This window comes from Mustela nivalis (genome assembly GCF_964662115.1).
Source record: "Mustela nivalis genome assembly, chromosome: 5".
NCBI lineage: Eukaryota > Metazoa > Chordata > Mammalia > Carnivora > Mustelidae > Mustela > Mustela nivalis.
Window position 1 is genome coordinate 30,407,455 of NC_139024.1, and position 24,370 is coordinate 30,431,824.

Consider the following 24,370-nt stretch of genomic DNA (forward strand, 5'->3'; position numbering starts at 1 on the left):
TGTTCCCTTCAACAATCTATAGTTACTTTAACCAGTTTCTAAGAACAACCTGTTAATATGCTTGGTGTTTGTAATAGCTTTATTATATTACACTACACTACACACTACAGTGTGTAGTAGATAGGCTGTTTGCCTTTTTTATATCAACTGCTTATGCTCTTTCTCAAGGTTTTTATATTATTTTAGATACACAAGTGAATTAACCATTTACTTCCTCACATTCTCCCCTAAAACTTCAAAAATTGAAAATAATGGAGGAAAGACCAGATTGCTGCTACAATTGCCAAGGGAAAGAGAAATGCCAGCATAATTACAAAACAATCCTGTAATGGGGGCGCCTGGGTGGCTCAGTTGGTTGGACGACTGCCTTCGGCTCAGGTCATGATCCTGGAGTCCCGGGATCGAGTCCCACATCGGGCTCCCAGCTCCATGGGGAGTCTGCTTCCCCTCTGACCTTCTCCCCTCTCATGCGTTCTCTCCCACTGTCTCTCTCTCAAATAAATAAATAAAATCTTTAAACAAAAAAAAAAACAAAAAAACAAAAAACAATCCTGTAATGTAGTATAGGCATACTAGAGCAACCTATACATAGATTTACTATTAAAACACACGTACACATATTTTATGTTTCTCTTTCATTCTTCAAAGTTTGCCTACACTGCTTCGGTTAGGTTCTTGGCGTCTTTCACTGGTGAATCACCATCACCTAACGGAGTTCCCATGAAGGCAGTCTTTGTCCATCACACCGATTTTTTTTACTTAAAACTTCTAGCAGCAATAGGCAATCTCAGCAATTCCTTGCCCCAAGATACAGAGCTACCAGCACCCCAAAAGATAGCAGACATCTCCTCTTTACTATTGAGGAAGAGTGTAAAGTTCTGTATTTTGTATATTCTGCATACCAAGCAAGGCACGTGTTTATATAGATTGAATTTTTATTCTATTGTCCTAATGGAAATAGGGAAAGGTAAACCAGGGGACCTACTTTGGTAATAATCTAGGTGATTCAGTGCCTAAAAGCTGTGTTCTGGCAGGTAAGTTTCCATGGTTTTGTAAATTCTTGCATCTAACTTAAATATAAGAACTGCCATTTCACATTATTTTCCTTATTGCCCAGGTCTTTGGAACTACTGTTTTCAGCCTTTCTTCCCTTGCACACAGGGAAACAATATGTAGCTCTTATGCCCCTCAAATTAATGTTAGCACGCTTTGTGTTCTTTTGGGTCTTTTTAGTACCAAAGCAGGGAGAACTTTTTTCTAATTGTGATATAATTGACATACAGTATTTTATTAGTTTCAGATGTACAAAACAGAGATTTGACATTCATATACATTGCAGAATGATCACTACAATAGTCTAGTTACCATCTAACATGTTCTAATAGGCTTTATCTATTGTCATAAATGGTGTTAGTCAAAAATAAAGGGTAGGAAGTATATGAATTGAGTAGGTATTTATACTTCTCTTCAGTCAGAGAACCTTGGTAAATTTACAAAAACTAAATTCTAAAAGTTTACTGGTGAAACTGTTGTTTAGCTCAAATTTCAAACAATAATTTGACGTCTTTGTAAACCATATCTGATAAAGTGTGTTACATTTCAAATAATCTGTGTCATATTTTTCCTGTAACCCACAGCTATTCTGAAAACACATTGTATTTTCAATCTATGTTTAAGAGCCTTGAACTGATAAACTTAAGATATGTATGTATGCACCTGTCGGAGTTAAGAACAAAAGAATAGGATAAGAGAGAAGGTGATGCAATGATATGAATATTTTTTCATTGACTTAATTTTTCTCAAGGGAGAAGTACTATGGGTCTGGCTGGGTCTGTATTTCCATTTGTAGTAGATTAAAAAGCATAGAAATATTTGATGATGCCAGTAGATAAAACTGCCATGGAGCAAGACTAATGTAACCTTTGAGGAGTATTTACCTATGGGTGCACTAAGCACATGCTCAGTGGCTCGTCAATGTATTGAAGAATGTCAGTGTCAATTAAGTGAACAAGTTTTAGAATCGTAGAGTCAAATACAGTTAGCAGAGAAAATAGGCCAGGTATTGCTCTGATTAACAAAAGAAGTACTTGGTCACATCCTTAACCCAATATTTAAGAAATGTTCTGATATAGCAAATGGTAGATAAAATCTTCCATATATTCTTAGAATCCTTTCACACTTTTAAATGCTTATAATTAGACCAAATGAAAAGATTAAGTGGACAATACAGCACAATAGACTTCAGATCATTTTGAGAAAAAGATGGCTGGATTATAAGTAAATAATTTCTAGGCTTCCAAAATTGGATTATATGTATTTAGCAATCTGTAATCTAAAGAAGTTAAAAAAAATAATTAATTGCTGTAACTCAAGTCTTTAAAGGATCCTAAAATGAAAATTACACTATTGAGTTTTAAATATTGGATATATTTCAAGGAATATTAATACTATGAGCATGTATTTGGAGGATTTCGCATCATCCAAAGTAGGCTGGAACCTTATCAATAACTATTTATAATCTCACTGACAAAGACGAGTTGGACATAATTCTTGGCATATAGTACATTTCAATATATCATGGTGAATGGAATGCATAAATATTTCACTTTTTCTTTCTAGTTCTTTATTAGGAGAGGATTAAAAGGGAGATTTATTATATGTGGATTCTCACAGTGTTTTTGAGATTATCTGCCAAATCTGTATTGTCTACCAACAAATGTAGTCTGTTTATTATAAACATGAGTGTGACCTTATCAAATTCATGGAGACAGGGAAGTCTAATTCAGGCTGCTTTCCTGGCAAAACTACCAGGAGCTCAGATCTTGCCATGGAAGCCTCATGAAGTTTTGTTAATGGATGACTATTTAAAAGCAAATAATTCTAAATGAACTTAATCCTGAATGACTATTTTTCCAAGTGCAGAGATCCACACTATGGTGCAGAATTACCATCCAGTTGAATCACTGTATTGTACATCTGAAACTAATATAACACCATATGTTAGCCATCACAATGTTAGAATCAAAATAAAAACTTAATAAATATAAAATCATTATCCAGTTGGTAGTTATTTTTTCATGTATCAAAGATACATTTTAATTCCTCAGTAGAATGCGGGAAACAACACTTAAAACAAGGTACCATTCCCCCCTCCCCAAGAAGCAACACAGAGCTGATGCGTGTAGTATTTCCAAAACTAACACAAATGTGTGTGGATTTTGAGGTCTTAAACAACTTTACTTATTCTTGTGGATTTATAGGCAATCTCCCCTCAAGGACTGTAATATAATTTGGAAGGCTGTTTCCCCCTGGGTGACTCTACCTGAAAGCTTTTGTATGACAATTTGGTGATGGTTTATTGATGATGTGATGCTATTAGCAAGGATCCTTCTACCCCCAGCTCCTCTCCTCATACCCACATAACAACCCTTTTCCCGGTTGGGGCTATAGGAAATGAGTAATGCTTAACCCATTTGTGTGATCAACTCACTTAAGCAGCTACTGTGAAATGTTAATCACAACTTTAATTTGTACTGCATTAGCATTTTGATTAACTTGTAGGCTTGCTAGCACACTTGAAGCGCTTTTACTCATAGTTACAGCTCGGAAATGACTTTTTGATTAATTAAGTTTGTTAGACAGCAGCTGAGCTTCCTGAATGCTAACCTTCTGGGGGTAAAAGTTCAGGAGAAAGTTACAGTGAACAACTGTTGCTATTGAAAAAGAGTCTTATAAATGTACTTATAGCATTTTAATTATTGACAAAATACTGTATCATTACTTGCAACTGACCTGAACCTTTAAAGGAGTATGCCTTTCTGTCAAGAAAGCCGGGTTTTTTTTGTGTTTTTTTTTTTCCAGGTTTTCCCATCATTGTAAAACTTCTGGGAGCCCTTGAACCACATAGGGCATTTTCTAGCAGATGTCTAACAACAAATGTTTTAACAAGCTGCTTTGGATGAATTTCCATAGTTCTTTTTAATAACCTTTATATTTTAGAACAGTTTTAGATTTACAGAAAAGTTGCAAAGATAGTTCAGAGAGGGCCTACTCCTCCCACAGGCAGTTTTCCTGTAATATAGTTTCTTACATTAATAAGGTACATTGTCCTTGATCAATGTATCAATATCGATACATTATTATTAACAAAAGCCCATACTTAGAATTCTTCAGTGTAATGCCCTTTCCTTTTCTAGGATCCCATTCAAGGTACCACCTCACGTTTAGTTGTTCATGTCCTTAGACTCCTCTTGGCTGTGAGTTTCACAGACTTTGTTGCTGACGATCTTTCCATACTATTTTGTAATTCTCATGACATTCTATAAGTAGTCACTTGATGTCTATAAATTAATGAAAATCCTTTTCTCTCACTCTAGACTAAATAAATCTTTCTCTTAAACTCTGTCAGTTTATCATCTTTATGTTATCTAATTTTAACACAAGTAGCAACATTATCTAGCCATTTCAGCCTTTGTCATAATCTTATTTTCATATGGTTGCTGCAGTCCCTACGCTACCACTAGGTACACAAGGATGACTAGCAGGAGATGTGAGGAAAAAGAGAAAAAGTTCCTTAAAGAGAGGAAAGGATAAAGGGAGGGGAAAAGGAGGGAATAAGTCAGAACACTAAGGGTGGAGGAGCTGGCGGTCATCCGTCTCGCACCATATGTACACTCTACAGCCCCAAAGCCTTGATGACACCAAGGACTAATTCACAGACTTTTCAAATAAATGCATAGATTTTTAAATAATAGGCCTTAGAGCTTCATCATATTATCTTCCTCTCAATAACTCCTAATGTATATTGAATGATAGTTTTTCTTTTGCGGGTCAGCAATTCTGTTTCCTTCCAATGAAGTTGACTTTAATTCAGTCACAGTACTCAAAGTTCCTGTGTTACCCTTGAATTGCTTAAATTCAGAATTCAGTTGGATTCCAAAAGATATGTAATGCCTACCTATAAAATATTAACATGTATTCATTACCAAATGATGGATTCAATTAATTTCAAAATTTTAAGTTTTTGAGAATTGTATTGTTAAAATTCATACAGAGACAGTAATTGATGAAATGCCTAATTATTTTGTCTGGAATTTGTGTTTTCTGTTATGTAGGGGAGAAAGGTTAGGTTAAATCCTTCTTGAAATAAGACAGGGTAGGGGTGCCTGGCTGGCTTAGTCGGTAGAGCAAGTGACTTCAGATCTCAGGGTCATGGGTTCAAGCCCCACACTGGGTGTAGAGCCTACTTAAAATTAAAAAAAAAAAAATTAATTTAAAAAAACAGCCAAAGTCAATGTAAATCATTCAGCAGTAATGGAATATGGTGTAACAAACGCAGGTAATTAATTGGAAAACCAAGATCAAGTCTTAATTTCATTTTGACTGGTGTGATTACATAGCCACTGAACACCTGGAAGCTTCTATTTTTCCATCTGTGAAAGGAGGATGGTACGGATACCCTTCCTCATACTTGGTATTGTTTTGGATTAAGGGTGAGCTATTTACGAAAGTGTATTATAGTCTGTGCATTCTTACCCAAATATTTTACTCACACCATATATGCATACAGTCTATACAGCTTGACTTTAACATGTAATTCAGTGTTTGGGACTTTTAATAATTGAATGAAATTTTATCTGCCATAATACAGACAGAGAGATGTTGTCAAGCTTGCATTTTAAGTATAGTATAGTGGCAGAAGACAAGAAAAAGTAGACTAGATTTGATAAATATGTCTTTTGCCAAAGTAGTAACACCACCATGAAAATGTGGTTGAATTTAAATGCTAAGACCAAGCCTGATATGCTTAGAGAATTCTTGAAATTGATTCAAAATAAATGTTCAAGACATGAGTTAGATTCAAGTCATAAAGCATGCATTTGGCTCCAAGACTCCTAGAGCTTAAAAAATTTTTCCAGAAAGCCCCCATTTTCTAAACACTTAATTTTTTTATTGTTTTAGGAGTGAGGGGTGGCGTTGATTTTTATAGTTGGTGGTGGTGGTTGTTTTACTGTGGCATAAAGCCAAGTACTTCAGAAGTTCTTGAGTTTTTACCTGGACTTCTCACCTGGCTTCCCAGCAGCATCTCAGTTAAAATGTGTTAAAAACCAAGCTCATCACCTGCTCTCCTATAAGTAAATGACAGCTCCACAGTTTCTATTAATTATGATAAGGTTTTAATTGTAGCATAACTTGATAAATGAATACAATGCCTGAAATTATATTTCCATCTTATCACAGCTGGAAATGGCAAAGAATTCTCAATCATCAATCAACTGAAGTTCATTTCAACTTAGTAGGAGAAAGTTTCATACACACAGTCAGTGCCCATCCATTTCCCCCTATACTTAGAATCATCCTAGCTTTGCCGTGCAAGTAGCGTGCCAAGTAGAAAGTGGATGTGAGGTAAAGGGGGATTAAGTATTTGCCTAATGTTAATGCTAAACTGGTTAAGAATCTCCAGAGTTCTATCTCCTCCATGTACTAAAAACTACCTTTGTTGTTGAGCATTAGATCTCCTGTAAGAGACTTTAAGGTGATTTGGAGAACTGAGCCATGATCTCCAGCTGCTACCAAAGTCAGCCCCACTCTGGGGAGGAGCAGATACCTTATTAGCCTTTACCTATGGGGAAGATTGCTCTCAAAGTCAGTGAGACACAGGGAAGCCATCCTGGGCTCAGTCATACAAAGGTAGGTCAGTACAGGCTATCAGGACCCTCACATCCATTTGCCCGGACCATCACCTGGCCTTAGCTTCTTTAAGTATGTACCTCTGAACAGTAACACAGGCTTCCCTACTCACACTGAGATCCAAGCCCACATCCTCCAGCTCAGCCTGAGACCCTGGGACTGTCATTAGCTTTTTCCTCTGGCTCTCTTGTATTTGGACGCCTGTCCTGATGAACTGTTTTTGTCCATTCCATTCATCTGCTCTGACCTTCCATGCCCTGCCCCTCAAAGCCCTGTACTACTCAGTCCAGAAATCAACACCAAAAGGCCGAAAGGAAATCTGTTAGAAAGAATGGACTATTTTAGGGTGTTCTTTTCATCATATCACAGGAAAACTTTAAAAATAGAGACCTCTTTGTTAAGATTTACTGTGTTCCAGGCAGTATATTCTATACCTTGCATAGTACATTTTCTCACTGTACCCTCATAACACCCCTGCAAGGAGGTATAATAAGGTATAATGCCCCCTTCTGTAAATGAGAAGCCTAGCAGAGTAGGGTTAAGAAATTTCCCCAGATTCTGGGCGCCTGGGTGGCTCAGTGTGTTAAAGCCTCTGCCTTCAGCTCAGGTCATGATCCCAGGGTCCTGGGATCGAGCCCTGTACCAGGCTCTCTGCTCAGTGGTGAGCTTGCTTCCTCCTCTCTCTCTGCCTGCCTCTCTGCCTACTTGTGATCTGTCAAATAAATAAATAAAATCTTTAAAAAAAGAAAAAAAAAAGAAATTTCCCCAGATTCACATAGTAAGTGGGACAAAATTAGGACTGAAATCTATGTCTGTTTGACACTAAAACCTTGGAATTTTTTTCTTTGGCAAGTGTGCAATAACTTAGGCAGAAGGTTGTTATGATCGTTGTAATTGGATTTTTACCAACATTTCTCAGACAACAGATATTATTACCTTGAGTGCACTGGGCTTGAGTTAACAGAATATTTCTAGATTCCTGCCATCAAGAAATCTGTAGTTTAAAGAGTACATGTGTAAACAGAATCACAATAGGATAACGGTGGCGTGTATCAAGAGCAGCTGACTCATGGGAGAAGAAAGGAATATCTGCAGTCCATCTGGAAGAATCAGGGAGACTCCACAGTAAGAAGTAGACTTTGAGCTAGACAGGAAGGATGAATCGGAATTTCCCAGGTAAACAAGTAGAGCAGGATTTGCCAAAAGAGAACGGAAGGAATAAGGGTAAATTTGGAGAAACAGCAGTAATGTAGTAATGCTATATTAGGAGTACAGGGAGGGAGGGGCCGGAGTGAAAATCTAGGACCAGCTAGATCACAGACCAGAACTGCCATGCAGAGAAGTGCTGGCTTTGTCCTCTGCGTGGTGCAAAGCTATTGAAGAAACCTGAGCAGACGAATGGTAGGATCCCTGTCTCCTCTCTGATCATTGGTAACCATATAAAATATGGATTGAAGAAAAATTAGTTGAGAATGAAGATGAAGAGGCAGTTATATTATTCCAGGTGATTGTTGTTGAAGGTCTGCGCATAAGACTGTGATGGGGGCGGAGGTAGAGAGCAGAGAAAACAGACCCGACTAGGGAATGATTGAGCAGAGAGCAACGTTCATTCACCACATTTGGGTAATTGCAAAACCTTTTTTCATCCCAGATTCTTGGTCTCTCTACCTGCTTTTCTCAAAATTAAAACAAGAGAAATAATAGTTTTCAATTCATGACACGGCTTTTCATTTACTTCATGTAAGCAATCACTTTGCATGATTTTTTACGTTTTCACATCTGGATCATACAATGAAAAATTGTGGGGAACGCTCATAAATTTTATGAAATCTTTCAACTTCATCATGAAAACTTCAAAGTTAAAAACATATGGTCTATCCATCCAGCTCTTCTTGTATGTGAGCTTTTGATCTGGAATTTATTTCCAGTCAAGTTATAATGTAAAATCACAAGTAAAATCGTCACAGTTACCCCACATTACAACTTCTAACACCATCGTGATACCATATTAGATATGATTATTCATTTCTTTTTTCTTTTCTGTTGCCTTACAGAACTCAAGAGTTGTGACTTATGAACTAATGCTTTTTTTAAAATCATGATCTTTTGTCTCATATACTTCAAAGAAAGGCAAAGCATTTTAATCAGTTCTGTAGAGAAATGGGAAGAATGGAAGTGGATTTTCCCTAGATTGATGAACATGCGCACTCATACATGTATACACATTGATAAGCACCCATATAAATACATCTCTTGTACCAGTCTGAGGCTTTATCGTATATGGTAGACTCACGGGTGCTAAAACCCACTTTGACCATTTTATCACATTAGTCATGAAAGCCAGAAATGTTGATGAATTTCCCTGTAATGTATATAAAAAGACAACAGATTAGTTTAGCCAGACGTTTTTAAACATTTTTACTGTTTGTTAAGTTAGAGGACACAGAATAGGAAATTCAAAATTTAGAAGGAAAATGTGGCTGCCTCTGTCATATTAAGTAGTATAACAAATTAATTTTGCTAGCATAATATGCCTTGACAATGATTTCTAAAAATGTTCTAATAGTTTAATACAACATTTTATAAATATTTTGGCGATGAGTCATTTACCATTTATACTATCATTTTCAGCATTTACTAGGTACATCTCTTTTATCCTATCTTCCTATCTTCATTTCCCTAAAATAAGAGAATATACTTCTCAAACTGTATAAAGTAGCTGCCTCAGATCATGATATTAACTTATGTGTCTTTAAGTCAGCATTCTCCAGAATCTAATTTAATTGAAATAGCTTTGCCTGTGTAAACTTCTCCTTTGTTTAAATAAGATTTCACTGTTTAGTTTTGCCTTAAGCAAATGCAGCCGTTTGTTTGTCCATAAAACATTAGATTAAATGTATAGACTAATATGAATAGCTTCGCATCATTCCACGTGGACCACTGGCAGTTGCCCCATTTGTAAGTATGTAGTGTATTATTTTTATTGAAAACCAGGTCTCTGTTTTCAGCCTGCTTTGGGGAGAAAATAAATTTTTGGCAAGAAAACCTATTGCTTTACCATTATCTATATTAAATTTGGATAAGACTTCCTGAGATTTACTCTTTAGGTGCAGTTTCTAATGCTTTTCATACAGTGAATTATAGAGATATTTGTTCGTAAAGTACACTGAGTCTTTCTCTTTGTTTTATTACTGGTTTCCAGTATAACCTGGCTATATTTGCTACCCTTAGAAAAGCTAAATATTTGGCACTTTATAAGAAGTAATGTGCAACAGATGCTACTGAGAGTTCTGGTTCATTCTTTCCAATCCAACTGTGGTTTACTTTCTGGTTTTCATTTTGATTATAGCAATTTAGAGGTATAATGCTTATTTTGTGTTTGTTTGTTTTCTGTTAAGGTTAACATGAGATCCCCAATGGAGAAGGCAAGTGCCATGGTATTCTTGTAATATGTGGATTTTTTTTCCCCTGCAGGCAATGCTGGATGTGGCTGCAAACCAGGGCTGGCTGGTGACAGCCCTAAATATCACCAATCTGGTTCAGATGGTGATCCAGGGTCGGTGGTTAAAGGATTCTTCTCTTCTTTCAGTACCAAACATAGAACACCACCATCTTCATGTTTTCAGGTAATAGTTGTAATTTCAATTTAATTGGCTTTTTTAATTTCAAAAATAATATTTTCTTTACATGTGTGGCCGCTGGAATTTCATGTTATGTCTAGGATATTGATTCTTTAACTGAAAATGCCTGTTTCCCAGAGGGAGCCAGGGCCCAGTGATCTCAGCTGGAATTTGAACATCTACCACAAGCTGAATCACAATTCATTTTACCCTTCCCTTGTTTTCTGTTTGCAACATTACTTTCATTTCTATGTTAACTGCATTTATTCCTTTACAATATCAGCCTTTATTTTGAAAGAAGTTGTGAAAGTGCCCTGTGATCTAAACCAAAGTAAATGACCAGTTTCTCGTATTGCACCATAGATTTGAGGGATCTGAAATCCCCTGTCAGAGGTAAATTGCACATCTACAAAATGTCCAAAATTGGGTAGTTATACATACTAGCAGCCTGAGATAGAACCTGTACTAAAAAGAAGGGTTTCTGTTATCAGATTACTTAACCTGTAGGTCCTGTGTACATAGCTGCAAATATTTTAGCAGGAAAAAGAACAGTACAGTTTACAGGTGTTTAAATGAAAGTGTTGGTTTCACACCAGTGTTTCACTTCGGTTGAGAGATACTTTGCAGCCAAATGTTGGTTCACAGTCATGTAGACAAATGGAACAGTGCAGCTGTAGGTTGGCATTATGTACCCATTTCCTCCTGTCAGCTGGACTAAGGGTGCGCTCATTTGAGGCATCTAGATACAGATGCCAACCAGAACCTCACACACACATGGGGGTCCCCTCAGAAAGTCCCTCAGTTGGACTCAAGTGTACTGGGTTCCAAAGCAGTTATTTCCATGGTGCTTCAGTCCCCACCACGGGATGTCCTAGACACTAAAATGAACATTCAGAGAGTGAGCCACACCAGCGGCAGGTGCATGAGGAGAAAAGTAGACACCGCATGTCTGCAGCTCAGTTTCAGGAACCCTTCCAATACGGTATTAAAAGTTACGGGAGTTGGGTTTCAACAATAAAGTAGGGACATAAGGGTACTATTGTAACACAGCACGCAGATCTGTTATGGAAAGCTGCTTGGGGTCTAAGAGATTTGATCCAGTTCTTTGCTGTCACCCTGAAAAGCACTATATTTATATGATTTCAATTGTATTTTTCTTCTTGCTGTATAAACAGGAAATAGAGAGTAAAATTTAGGTGGACTGTGTTCTTGGGGCTCTGCCACTATTGTGCTATAGAAATTTCAAAGATTCCCAAAATGTGCTTTTAACTGTATGTTCCCAACAACTTAAAATGAAAATTTTATTCAGGTAATTGTGTTAAAGACACTTGCCTGCATCCATTAAAGAGACCTCCTAGGGCTCCATTTCAGCGCTTGAACCACATAGAAGCACTAGTATACATTAGTGCCTTCCTATAGACACGCACCCCCTCCCTGTAAACCCTGCTTGTTACTGAGCTCACATTTGATTTATGCATCTTATGTCATAATAGCCATACTGCCTTGGGTTGATGTATTAGACAATCTGGCTGACTTTAAAACTTAATGATAATGGCCTTTAAAAAGTTGGAGAGTAGTCTTAGTTTTAAAAAACTGTCTTCAGGGGCACCTGGGTGGCTCAGTGGGTTAAAGCCTCTGCCTTCAGCTCAGGTCATGGTCTCATGACCATGGGGTCGAGCCCCGCATCAGGCTCTCAGCTCAGCGGGGAGCCTGCTTCCTCTCTCTCTCTCTGCCTGCTTCTCTGACTACTTGTAATCTCTATCAAATAAATAAATAAAATCTTTTTAAAAAAAATAAAAAATAAAAAACTGTCCTCATTAGGTAAATGACCAATGTCAGGAATTCTCATTTGTTCTATGAAAGAATTCGTTGGTTAATGCTGGTATTATTTCCCAGGAAATGGAGCCCAGGTATAAAGGGTGGACGTGGTGGGGGCCATGGCGTCATCGATTGCCTTCCGGAACTGATCCATGCCTGTGCAGGGAAAGACCATGTATTCAGCTCCATGATGGAAAATGAACTGCCAGCTGTGAAAATGAAGCAGGTCAGGCCATTGTTTCTGTGTTTCAAAGCTTCCTTATTCTGTCTGGGAAATTACACCAAGAGTTTTCTAACTTAAAGCTTTGGTTTTGGGATCAGACTCACTTGCGTTTAAATTCTGTATGCCATTTACTATGATTATGAACATGGACATATCATACCTGTCTCATGAAGCTTTATGAAAATGAAGCAGGATATTAGTATTTCAGCTGCCTTATGCAGTTCCTAATATAGAACAGAATTTAATAATAGTATTAAAAATAATGACAATAACAAAAATTAGTAAGCACATTGGCATTATTGGAAGTTGATTCCATATAATGCTATTAACCAGCTTAGAAAGGCCTACAGTAGCTCGTCTATCACTAACTAGGCTGCATTACCCACTTGGTATAAATTTCAGTTGGTAGACTTTCATGCAGTTCCCTCAGCTACGTTCTTATACCCTCCCCTTTTAATCACTTTATTGTTCCTAGATTCTAAGTAAACTTCTTATTTGTACACCATATGACTTAGATAGAAAGCTAAATCTATGTTGTAAAAGACAACATAGGTCATGTCTCCAAACTGTCTTTGGAAAGGCCAAAAATATGAATGAACAATGCCAGAAATATTTGGCATATATAGACTTTTAAGTCTTAAGCAGTTTTACCCTAAACATGCCAAACATTCAGGATTTATAACATAATTAACATATTGACTTGCAAATGCAGGTATTAAAGAAACTTCCAAACCATGTCGTTCTTTTTTTTCCTAATGGAACTTAGTTTTGAGTAACTTAGAAATAAGTATTACAGGCATTAAAGTCTGATTGTTCAATTTCTGTTGAACTCAAAATTGGCACAAGAAACAACTTAAATATTCATAATAAATACCTACCTTTCTAACTAAATTACCATCAAAATTATGAATAAAAACAATATATTTAAACCAAAACAAGATTTCTGTTAGTAACAACAGATTTCTAACCTAACATACACTGATTTCAAGCCAAGTTTTAGATGTGATGAAAAATTAGAACATTGTTATAATTAGTTCAGGGAGAACTCAGAAGTAAACTTACTTAATTTATTTGCATAAATTGCCATTCTGTTATCTTTAAAACCAAATGCAAATTGGCTCAGTCTGATATGATGATGGTTATTTGGCTCAAAAGTGCTTCAATTTGCAGAGCAATCTGGTGTCGGCTCTGCAGTGAGGCGATCCCAGGTAACATACAAATCCTGAATTATTCCAGAAATTAGTATGTTTAAAGCATCAATTTAAGTGCTAATTGCAGTAGTAATGAGAAAAAGCAGTACGACTGTGAGATTTGCATCTTCTACCCCATCAGTATGCCTGGAACGGCTGCTGACTGGCAGAGGATTTGGCTGCTAATTAAATAATTGTATGCATGGCAGTGCTCTTGCCTGATTCAATAGATGAAGATTAATCCTCAGATAAATATGTTTGGCTGGTATTGAAATGTCTTAGCAGTTTCCTTAAAAATAGCTTGTGTTTTTTTATATGTGTGTGTGTGTGTGTATACATACACACACCCAACAAATATATGTGTACACAAGGATGAATAATAATAATATCGTGCTACAAAAAAAGATCACATATACATAAAAACCAGATCTGATTTTTGGGTGCCTCATAAAGTAAAATCCCAACAAGTTGCTAATAACTGAAAACACTTTTGGTAACTAAGTTAATAGTACAAGTAACGAAACATGGTCTTGCTTCGTGCAGTAAATGTTACTTGTGTTGTCTCACCAAGTTAAATGCTTGACAAAAATTGTGTATTTAAGTGTCCCTTCTTCACTCTCCCACCCTGGCCAGACTTAGAACATCAAACGGTATAGCTTCTATGCTCAGTGACTCTTGATTCTAGCAGGGGATAGGCCATATGGTACCTCGAAGCACAGTGTAGACCATTCTGTAGCTTGGCTATTTCAAGATCTCTTCCAGACATAATTTTGGATTCACAAGACAAGTTATAGGATTGTAGGTGGATTGAAAATTTGCATTAGATTTACATTTTTTGAATTCCTAAGGGGTAGTTTGATTCATCAAGGCTACTTCATTTCAATTAGGTACACTAGGCAGTGCTGAAGTCTTAGCAAACAGAACATCAAAGCCTATGAGGAATTCGATGGTATAGAGTTAAGAAAGAAAAGAAAATACAAAATTAAAGTATTCATGCACTTTTAAAAACTTAGAAGCTAACAACTGATAAAACCAACCAATATATTGAGAAGTTTTCTTGACTGATAGTAATATTCTAAATAATTATAAGTGTTAGGAAAAGGTAACAGTGTTATTGGATAACATTAAGTTTATTTTGTTACATTCTTTCTGTAGACTTAGAAATTCATTTGTTAAAGATGAGCACTTGCTGTATGCATACTGATTTCTCAAAATGCCTTTCAATTGAAAGAGCAAGAATAAAATTGGTAAAATATTTTCTGTCCCTTTAATATGCATCGTTTTAATTGGTATTCTCAATGTAATGCCAAAAGCACATATTTATTTCTAGAAGGACCCTTACAGGGTTCCTAGTAATATACAAACATGTGGAAATGTTTCCCTCTCAGAATAAATTTGGAATCTGAACAAACAAATCATTTTGTACAGTCAGTAGTCAGTGAGTGATGCTGAGTGACATCAACAATTGCATCACAACTTTTATTTTTTTCAAATTGTATATCCCCCAGTAAAGCCCTCTGCCTTAGAAGTCATGTATATGTTACACCAGATGTTCCTCTAAAGCAGACCAGCTGAAAACAAACATTTTTTTTAAACTAACTGTTGAGTGTAGTCAGTAGCCACTCAGTATCTAGGCGGGATTTATAGTGAAGGAGTCACATGACACGTTTAGCGAATGATTAATAATTTTTTAGTTGCTTTTAAAAGGACTTTAAACTACAGAGATTAAAAGCACACTATTTTTACCCACCAACAAATGAGTACAAGAAAAACTCGGAAATCTGAGTAAGAACTGTGGATTGTGTCAGTGTTGCTATCCTGTATCAATATTGTACATTAGTTTTGAAAAATGCTACCGTTGGGAAAACTGGGGAAACAGTGCACAGGATCTCTCTGTATTATTTCTTACAACTGCAGCAGATCTAGATGAATCTCCAGACAAAGAGGCTGATTTTGTTCAAAGCACAGTTTCTTGATCACTGCATTTTCCATTAACCCTTCCTTGTTATTTTTCTTCTGTTTTTTATTCAGGCGTGGAATTTCTTATCCCGCTTGCCAGTGATAGATGTTGGCTTAAGCGTTAAAGGCTGGTGGGATGACTCAGTGGAGGGACACGGTGAACTCTCTATCACAACACTGACTTCAGACAAGCGAAATGACAACAGGTGGATCAGATTGCACGCTGATCAAGAGTATGTGCTTCAAGTCAGCCTGCAGCGAGTGTACTTTGGGTTCCACAAGGTATGGTGTTTGGTTTCCATTCTCAAATGCTTCACACCAGATCCCGGCATGCGCCACCACACATAGCTTTTATATTACTAATGTGTCCGTGTCACTGATGAATCCTGCTTTCTCAACTGGCCTTAAGCAGTAAGAGTCAGTCTTCTGGAACCAGTCAGTCCTCGTGGGCCACTTGTCAGCCCCAGAATATGCACCTTACATAATACTATCTTGCCTGGAGTCCTGTGTTCATGGGGTCTGTCTACTCAGGCCTGAATTTTCCTGGGATTTGGAATACAGATTCTCTGGCCCTACTTATCAGACTGGCTGCATCAGAATCTAGGGGAGGTGGGGAGAAATCTCAAAATCCTTGTACCCAGCACCCCAAAAGATTTTTAAGGTTAGAGAAGCACTACCCACGGGCACTTTGAGACATAGAAACCACAGCTAGCCAGGTGCACAGGAGGGCAGAGCTTTCCTACTCAGTGCTGTGAGTTTGAATAAGACACGAAGGTGTTTTATTCTATGCCTCAGTTGCCACATCTTCCTGCTTTCTTCATTAGAAGGCACACGAGAGAACTTTGCCAGTGTTCATACAGGCAACAAATCTACAACATGCTTATTTTAAATTACTCTGGTCTTTTCTGTTACTTATGACACAGAAACTTAAACATTCGGCCACCTAAGAATATTAGTACAGAGCATGTGAGCAGATTGGTTTTTAGTACCATAATTATTGAAATAAGAAAGAAGTTGTCTTCTGTGTCACCCCGTACCATTGGGGCACTCCCATATCTAAAATAAGTCCTCAGATGAAGGAGGGCACGTGATGTGATGAGCACTAGATGTTATATGCAGCCAATGAATCATTGAACACTACACCAAAAACTAAGAATATGCTATATGTTTGCTAATTGAATTTAAATTTTAAAAATAAAGTAAAATAAGCCTTCAAGAATGAGGCGGTTGTTAATGAGTACTGTTCGCTCTGTTTCAAATAGAGAGCGGGCAGGAGCTATCTGTCATTACATCTTTTTAGCACTGTGCCTTTGGATCCCATCTCATTTAATTTCTAATTCTAAAAATCAGTCAGTGTAAGTATGAACTGATTGGCCTCTGATAGTCCAAAGGCTTTAATATGAGCATTTTTAGATGACCTAATTTATCCCAGCTTATACAAAAAGATAGTAATAATCATACAGATAAAATCATGGGAAAACAACTAAGATTTTTCTACCTTACCATTACTACTTAAAAATTAGACTTAATCATACTAGACTTAATCATACTAGAAAAACTCTCAATTTGTTCTAAATGCTGTAAAAATGCATTGCTCTCAGACCCTTTTAAAATGTCTTAAGTGCAGCATCTCCCTCTAGAATATTTAATGATGTGTGATTGAGAGCATGTCATTATTAGTAAATTTTATGCCATAATGTCATTGTCTTAAAAGAATCACTAAAATAATCTCATATTTCGTAAAATCCATCTAAAGACTTCAAGTGCTGCCATTATGGTGATGTAGGTTCTTGGATTTTGCTGATTAAAGTATTTTACAAATCGCTTGGCTTACAATTTCCCATTCCTCGAAGAAAGGATTTTTAAATATTGCCATATTAGAATATGTGCTTTTTTATGTGAGTTTTATTCTTGGGTCGAGGGAAAGTATTTATATTACATAGTCTGTATTATCTTGAGGTCCAGGGTCTAGTCTTGATGTCTTTTCCCTCTAGGTATCAGTTTCTTTTGAATAAGGCTTTGGAAGATTTAGTTAGCATGATTATATCTCAGTTCGTTCATCTGCAATTGGGGTATTAATATCACTTATAAGAATGATGTGAGAATTTACTAATTTGGTGATAAGATTCAGGGCTTTCTGTTCTAACTGAGCCAAATATTCTGGGGGTTATAGCCACAAAGTAGTATCTATAATGTGCTTCAAGATGCCTGAAAAATAGTAGGTGATAGCATATCAAAGACACCAAACCAGAAAATTTAAAACATCCCAGATAGATATACTGAACCATGTAGATTTATGGCCGTCAAGGAAAACAACTTAGCCTTTTAACCACAACCAAGGGGCATAGAAAGTCTAGACATTATTAATGGTTTATATTTTTTTTTTTTTTTTTCTGGTTTACAGGGAAAGCAAGACAGCCATGCAGTTACTCCTCGATTTCCCAAATTAAAAGATGAAGGATGGTTTTTGATACTAGGAGAAGTGGATAAGAGAGAACTTATCGCTTTGAAAAGAGTAGGATATGTTCGAAATCATCACGTTGTTTCCATTTCTTTTTATACGCCTGAACTACCTGGAAGGTAAACAGAACCTCACCACCAGAGTTCTGCAAGAATTAAAGATGTCTGTGGTTTTACGTTTTGTTCTGTTTTCATGTTTTAGGTATATCTACACACTCTATCTCATGAGCGATTGCTACCTCGGCCTGGACCAGCAGTATGACATTCATCTCAATGTCACACCCGCAAGCATTTCCGCCCAGGTCAACGAGGAGGTCTCTGAGGCCTTGACTGACCTGGAAGTGAAGTAATCTGACCCGAACAATCCATTGGAGAGAAGTAGTTAAGAAGTCTGGCTGGTCATTCATCTAGACGAAGTCGAATTACTTGATGTTTGCCTTGGTGGAATCAACTTCTGACCTCAAGACACCCAGGAAATCGACAGCGGCCGCAGTATTGACTCCAGCGACACAAGGCTAGCTGCGGTGCCTTTTCACTATTGTTGCCTTTTATAGCGTTGTCTTCATGGGTTTCTTGATATGTGAAATGAACACGCATGTAGGAGAAACTTTGTGTCTCCATCCAGTTTTGCATCTCACAGTGTAATGTTTACAAGAATGTTGGTTCATTTTTTTTTTCTAAGGGAAGCTACACTGAGAAGTGACAGTGTTAGGGTTTGTGGTAAGAGATTTCTAACCCTGCCGCATAAAACACATTAAGATAAATCTGTATGGAGGCACATGATGTCGGTCATTAGCAAAATTTATACTTGGATCACATGTAGTTTCAGAATTTCTTATAGTCAAAAATGTTAATAATATATAATGTAAAATTATATTGCAGAGCCCAATGATGATAAAGAAAACCGAATATACTGATCTTAGAAAATGTAGATACTGTAACTGGTGGAAATAAAATGTTGAGAGTGCCACTTCAGCACAGACTGATTCGATTATCTCTCCTTCCTTCCCATTTATTCCCCCTTAGTCTTCTCTTCCTTTCGTGACCTGTACTTTAAGACTTCACTTCCATTCTTTTTCTTATGTATTTATTTACACAAGGAGAGAAGTGCAGTCTAATTCGTGTCGTAACATGGACAGACCACACAGTACTCTTCTTCATCTTTATACTTCCCAAGACAAGTCTGGGCAAACAGAATATTTCCAACCCCTACAGGTAGGTTTTCACTTGTGATAAAGGAAGTATCTCTCTGTCCATACAGTTTCTATCATGAAAGATACCTTTTTCAAACTAAAATGTTGTTAGAATCCCATGTCCATGTAAGCTACAGTCTAGTAGAAGTATATTCTACCCTTGGAAAGTAATTTCAGTTGTTCCTGGTCCTGCAACGAATCGTTGTAAAATACTTGCCAATGTAACCACCTCAAGTACTAGAATTTAAAAGTTTTTCATAAACTAGAATATATTGCTTTTGTTTTCCTTTTCCATGCTGTAAAATAAGAATGAATAAAAGTGGATTGGGAAGACCAGGCATGCCCTTTACAGAATTAAATCCGAATGACTATTAGTAAGACATTGAAGTACAGTGGGTGTACGAGGTCTGAAGGGCTCTTGTCTCAGAAGTTTACTTCACATAAGTAATATGTGCTTTTCCTAGGATGGTTTATTTGCTAATGGAAGTTCATACCTTAACCCCTGTTTTAGTAGAATTAAATGAAAATGAAAGGTTATAGACAAATGGTCACCAATCTATGCAGGAAGCTGAGGAGGAACATTCTCCTAGTCTTCATGTTTATCAGCATCATTCCTTTTTGTTGAAAGATCATGCAGGTGTGGGGAGGTAGGAGGTCTATTTCCCTGGGCCTGTGACACAGGACATAGGAGCAATAAGAAAGAATTTCTGTTCTGTCCCCCAGAGAGAAGGAAAAATGTGACCGATTAAATTCTAACATTAAAAGTGATCCGTTTGCAATAAGGTGCAGAAAACACTAGTGAGGCAAGGTGTGCTTGGATGGAAACATTCCATCCCAGTAAGTGATGATCGCTATTTGTCTCTGACTTTATTCTCACTCATTACTCAACCAAAATGTTAGTGTTAAGTGTGCATTCTAACAGGACATGTGCCAACATAATCAGACTAATTTCATATTCCATTTTATATTCCCCTGGATTTCATCAAGTTCAAATAATTGAAATGCCAGTCAGATACTCATTCTAGGTAGTATGTTGAGTACTCTGATACCCACATGAACCAGAAACATATCCTGTCCTTAAGGCAGCCTGGTGATGAAAAGACGTAGATAGTTATAATAAAAAGTAATTGCAGCAGTGAGAGACTATTTTTAAAAATCGCGAGAGGACATGTAGGCTGGGAACGAAGATGGTTAGAATTGTGAAGGCAGAGATGAAAGAACATTCCAGGTAGATCGGCATTAACAAAGGCTCTGAGATAGCCCCGCCTAGGATGTCTAGTTGGGCTGTCCTTTCAGAAACATGAAAGGAATCAATAGGCAAGAAGGATGGCAAAATCTGGAATGACCTTGAGTTAGAGGGTAAGGACAACAAGTCTTATGTGGATACAGTATAATTCCTTGGCAGGTCACCACAGAAGATTATGACGATGGACATTCTGAGAGTGGAACAAAGATGAAGTGGAGGCATGGGCTAGCTGGGAGCCTGGGAAGGGTTTGAGCCTTTGGTGGGTAATGGGTACCGAATACTGACGAGAAGCCCAAGAAGTGAGAACCAAATCAAGGGATCTGGTTCTGTGGATAGTAGGTCATTAATGGTTGTTAAGAGGGTAATTTCAGCAAAATGGGGAAGGAGGAAGCTTAGATTGCATAAGGTAAGGCCTAAGTGGGCAATGAGAAAAGAGAGACACTAAGTATATAGACTTCACTCTGCAAAGGTCTAATGAGATGAAGCGTGTGGTGATAGGGAAGACATTAGTTGGTAAAAATCAAAAAGCCTGTTTCCTTCCATCATGTGCTCCTGTAACTCCCACTCCTTATATATACATTACCGCCACTGAACTGAAGCTAAAATCCCTCACCCACGGTCCCAAAACTACTTGGGTTGTTCCTCAGACTTATCCTTGTCTCCCTCAGATCAACATGGACTTCAGTTCTCTCATAAACAGGTACTCCTCTTTCTTGCTATGTTTAGAAACAATTGAAATTCAAGTGTCAGAAACAATCCCACATCCCTACAACCCCAATGCAAGAATGCAGGACCTTCAAGCCCAGCAATGAGTTGACATGGATAAGGAACCGTCCTCTGCCAATACTTCCCAAATTCCATGGTCAGCTTTTGGATGGGAAGGATACAGTGACGGGATATTTAATCACCAAAAATGATCTGTTTCCTCTTAACCTTCACACACACAGATGATGCAACAGAGTGAAAATCTACAAGATAGACCCTCGTGGGGCGCCTGGGTGGCTCAGTGGGTTGAGCCACTGCCTTCGGCTCAGGTCATGATCTCAGGGTCCTGGAATCGAGTCCCACATCGGGCTCTCTGCTCAGCAGGGAGCCTGCTTCCCACTCTCTCTCTCTCTCTCTCTGCCTGCCTCTCCATCTACTTGTGATCTCTGTCAAATAAATAACTAAAATCTTAAAAAAAAAAAAAAAAGATAGACCCTCATCCTCAAGTTTTGACGTTCCCCTCTAGTATACTAATTCAGTTGTGTTAGAAAACTGCACGTCACTCCCCAAGCATGCTCTTCACACACACACACCTCTGGTTACCTTGGAATCATTCTGACTCCCCTTTTCTCCCAACTCCCACCTAATTTTCCCAGAGACCCTTTTAGCTTTACCTTTAAAATCTATCCAGAATCCAACCATCTTTATCGCTGCCACCCTCAACCACACCACATCCTCCTGCCTGGCCTCTGTGCTGCTACTCTTGCCCCTTATAACATTTTCTCTCCACAACAAACATCCTTTTTTGAGAGGTTTAAGTCTGATGATCAGCCTGCTCTGCCCAAATCTTACACCGTTCCATCAGAAGAAAAGCCAGGGCGCCTGGGTGGCTCAGTGGGTTAAGCCGCTGCCTTCGGCTCAGGTCATGATCTCAGGGTCCTGGGATCGAGTCCCGCATCGGGCTCTCTGCTCAGCAGGGAGCCTGCTTCCTCCTCTCTCTCTCTGCCTGCCTCTCTGCCTACTTGTGATCTCTCTCTGTCAAATAAATAAATAAATCTTAAAAAAAAAAAAAAAAAGAAGAAAAGCCAAACTCTCCATAGTGCCTACAGGGTACTGCGTGGTCTGCGCCTCCTCCCCTAACTGCCCCTGACCTCATCCTCCTGCTGCTCCCCCTCCTGCTCACTCCCTCCTGCTCACCACTCCCCCTCCTGCTCACTCCTCATGAACAACAGTGGTCACCTTACTGTTGGTTAACATCATGTATGACCTTTGCTCTTGCTACTCCCTCAGTCTCGACTTCTGTTTCCCCAGACACCCACAGGTCGAACCATCTTAGCTTAAATGGCAACCGCACCCAAGCCCACCAGTCTTCCCCATCTTCCTTTGTTTTTCTCCATTGTTCTTATCACCACAGAAATATTTGGTTTTTGTTAGCCTCTCCTGACTAAGCTTTAGGAAGGCCTGGGATTTGTGTTCCTCCAATGCCTAGTTACATTATCAGGACCTAGAACATTACCTAGCACATGGTAGCTGTTCAATAAATACTTGCTGAATGACTAAATGAACATGAAGACACAAGGATTCTAAAATACAGCACATCATACTGTTCACTTGACTCTTCTAGAGACTGCAACTACTCTCACAGATTCACCAAGAGCAGGGTACTTACCTGGACTTCTTATAACGTGCCCACAGAGGAAAGGGATACTTAGGTTAGTTGGTAGTTTTATTGTCCTGATGACTCATTATTTATGGAAAAGAAGAATGAAGTATTTTTGTGTAACAATGGATCTTGGATATTAGAGTTATTTTAAAACTTCAAATTATCATAAAACCTTTCTAGCCTGAGGGTGTACTCTCTGTTTTCTCTCACCAGGTAGCTTTCTTTCTGCCATCACTACTGTTAACTATTCACAGTGAAAGGATCCCCAAACAAGAACTCCATATGCTTGAAGAATATGAACTGATAATAACTGTGGACCTTCTCTCTTTTAGAAATAATCCAAACTGAGTAGGCAAAGATTATTTCATGACCCAGCTTCTAAAGAGGAAAATCTAGGGGCATCTTGGTAGCTCAGTTGGTTAAGTGTCTGACTCTTGATTTTGGCTCAGGTTATGATCTCAGGTGAGATCGAATCCTGCATCTCCCTCTGCTCCTCCCCCACCCTCCACTCATGCTTGCTCTGTCTCTCTCTAAAATAAATAAGTAAATCTCTTCAAAATATGAAAAAGAAAAACCTGAAAGAAGTTTTAAATCTTCAGACTGAGTATTAGTAAATGCAAAAATATTTGGCTTCCAAGATAGGTATTGAGCCCTTAGGTTAGCTTTCTTAATCTGCTTTCAGAAATCTAAATTCTAAATCTAAGCAAAGCAAGGAGATAAAAATTTGTAGTTTAATGAGTTCTAGTTATATTATTTTAGGGTCCTCAAAAATTCTGAGAATGATTATTGATTCCAGGTTGTCCAGGAAGCCTGATGTGAAGTAATGGAGAGCGGTGGCATTGACTTCTAGAAAGTTATTCCCACAATTTCAGCCCCGGCTGAAATTCACTTTTCATCATGAGCATTCTGTATTACCCCCTGGAAAATAAAATTCTTCAAATTTGAGGCTTTTAAAGGAGATTTCAGGGATTCCACTTTGCTTGAAAATTCTTCCCAAGTCTTTTGCGTGTCAGTTTGAGAAGGATCTTGGGGTACTATTCTGAGGTTGGATCCAGTCTTACCCAGGTTTAAGATTTAGGCCCAGACAACTGCATCTGAATGGATATTTAAATTTTTTTATTTTTATTCTTCAACTAGCTTGTGATTTGGAAAATATTTCTAAAATTCATATGATTAAAGTTTCATAAGTAATACTGTAAATTAATATTAATCAGTTCTTTATAGAGAAGATGATGGACTGCAAATCCATATTTGGTTGAGCAGAATCACAGCACCTCCTTGTCATTAAAACTTCTTTGGATGCCCAAACCCATGTTTCCTTACTAGTCATCTTGATTTTATTTGGATTTCTTAAACTACATAGACGCCCACCATGCCTGTTCATTACAAACATATACAGTTACCTTGAATGATTGCACCCTTTGATTCCAAGTCATATTGAAAGCAGTTTTTATGATTTGAGGATTGTGGGACTGATCTAAGATGAATTTTATTCCAGAACTTTCAACCCTGATGGATCCTGGAATCAGAAGACTGCACTTTGTAGGGTGTGACGGGCTGATCTAAAGCAGTTTTAGATCTCCCTAGAGCTAATTGGGTCTAT

The 24,370-nt window shown here is 37.8% G+C and overlaps 1 protein-coding gene across 1 annotated transcript in view; it reads left to right on the forward strand.

Moving 5' to 3' along the window:
* The window catches only part of ASCC3 (activating signal cointegrator 1 complex subunit 3), a 338,051-nt gene extending 319,116 nt beyond the window's left edge, over positions 1 to 18,935 (forward strand). The window contains exons 38-42 of the mRNA XM_082731866.1: positions 10,165 to 10,316; positions 12,207 to 12,354; positions 15,573 to 15,782; positions 17,905 to 18,080; positions 18,163 to 18,935. Of these exons, the coding sequence (XP_082587992.1) occupies positions 10,165 to 10,316; positions 12,207 to 12,354; positions 15,573 to 15,782; positions 17,905 to 18,080; positions 18,163 to 18,310 (834 nt within the window). The 3' untranslated portion in view covers positions 18,311 to 18,935. The remainder of the gene's footprint in view (positions 1 to 10,164; positions 10,317 to 12,206; positions 12,355 to 15,572; positions 15,783 to 17,904; positions 18,081 to 18,162) is intronic.
* Positions 18,936 to 24,370: the final 5,435 nt, after the last annotated feature.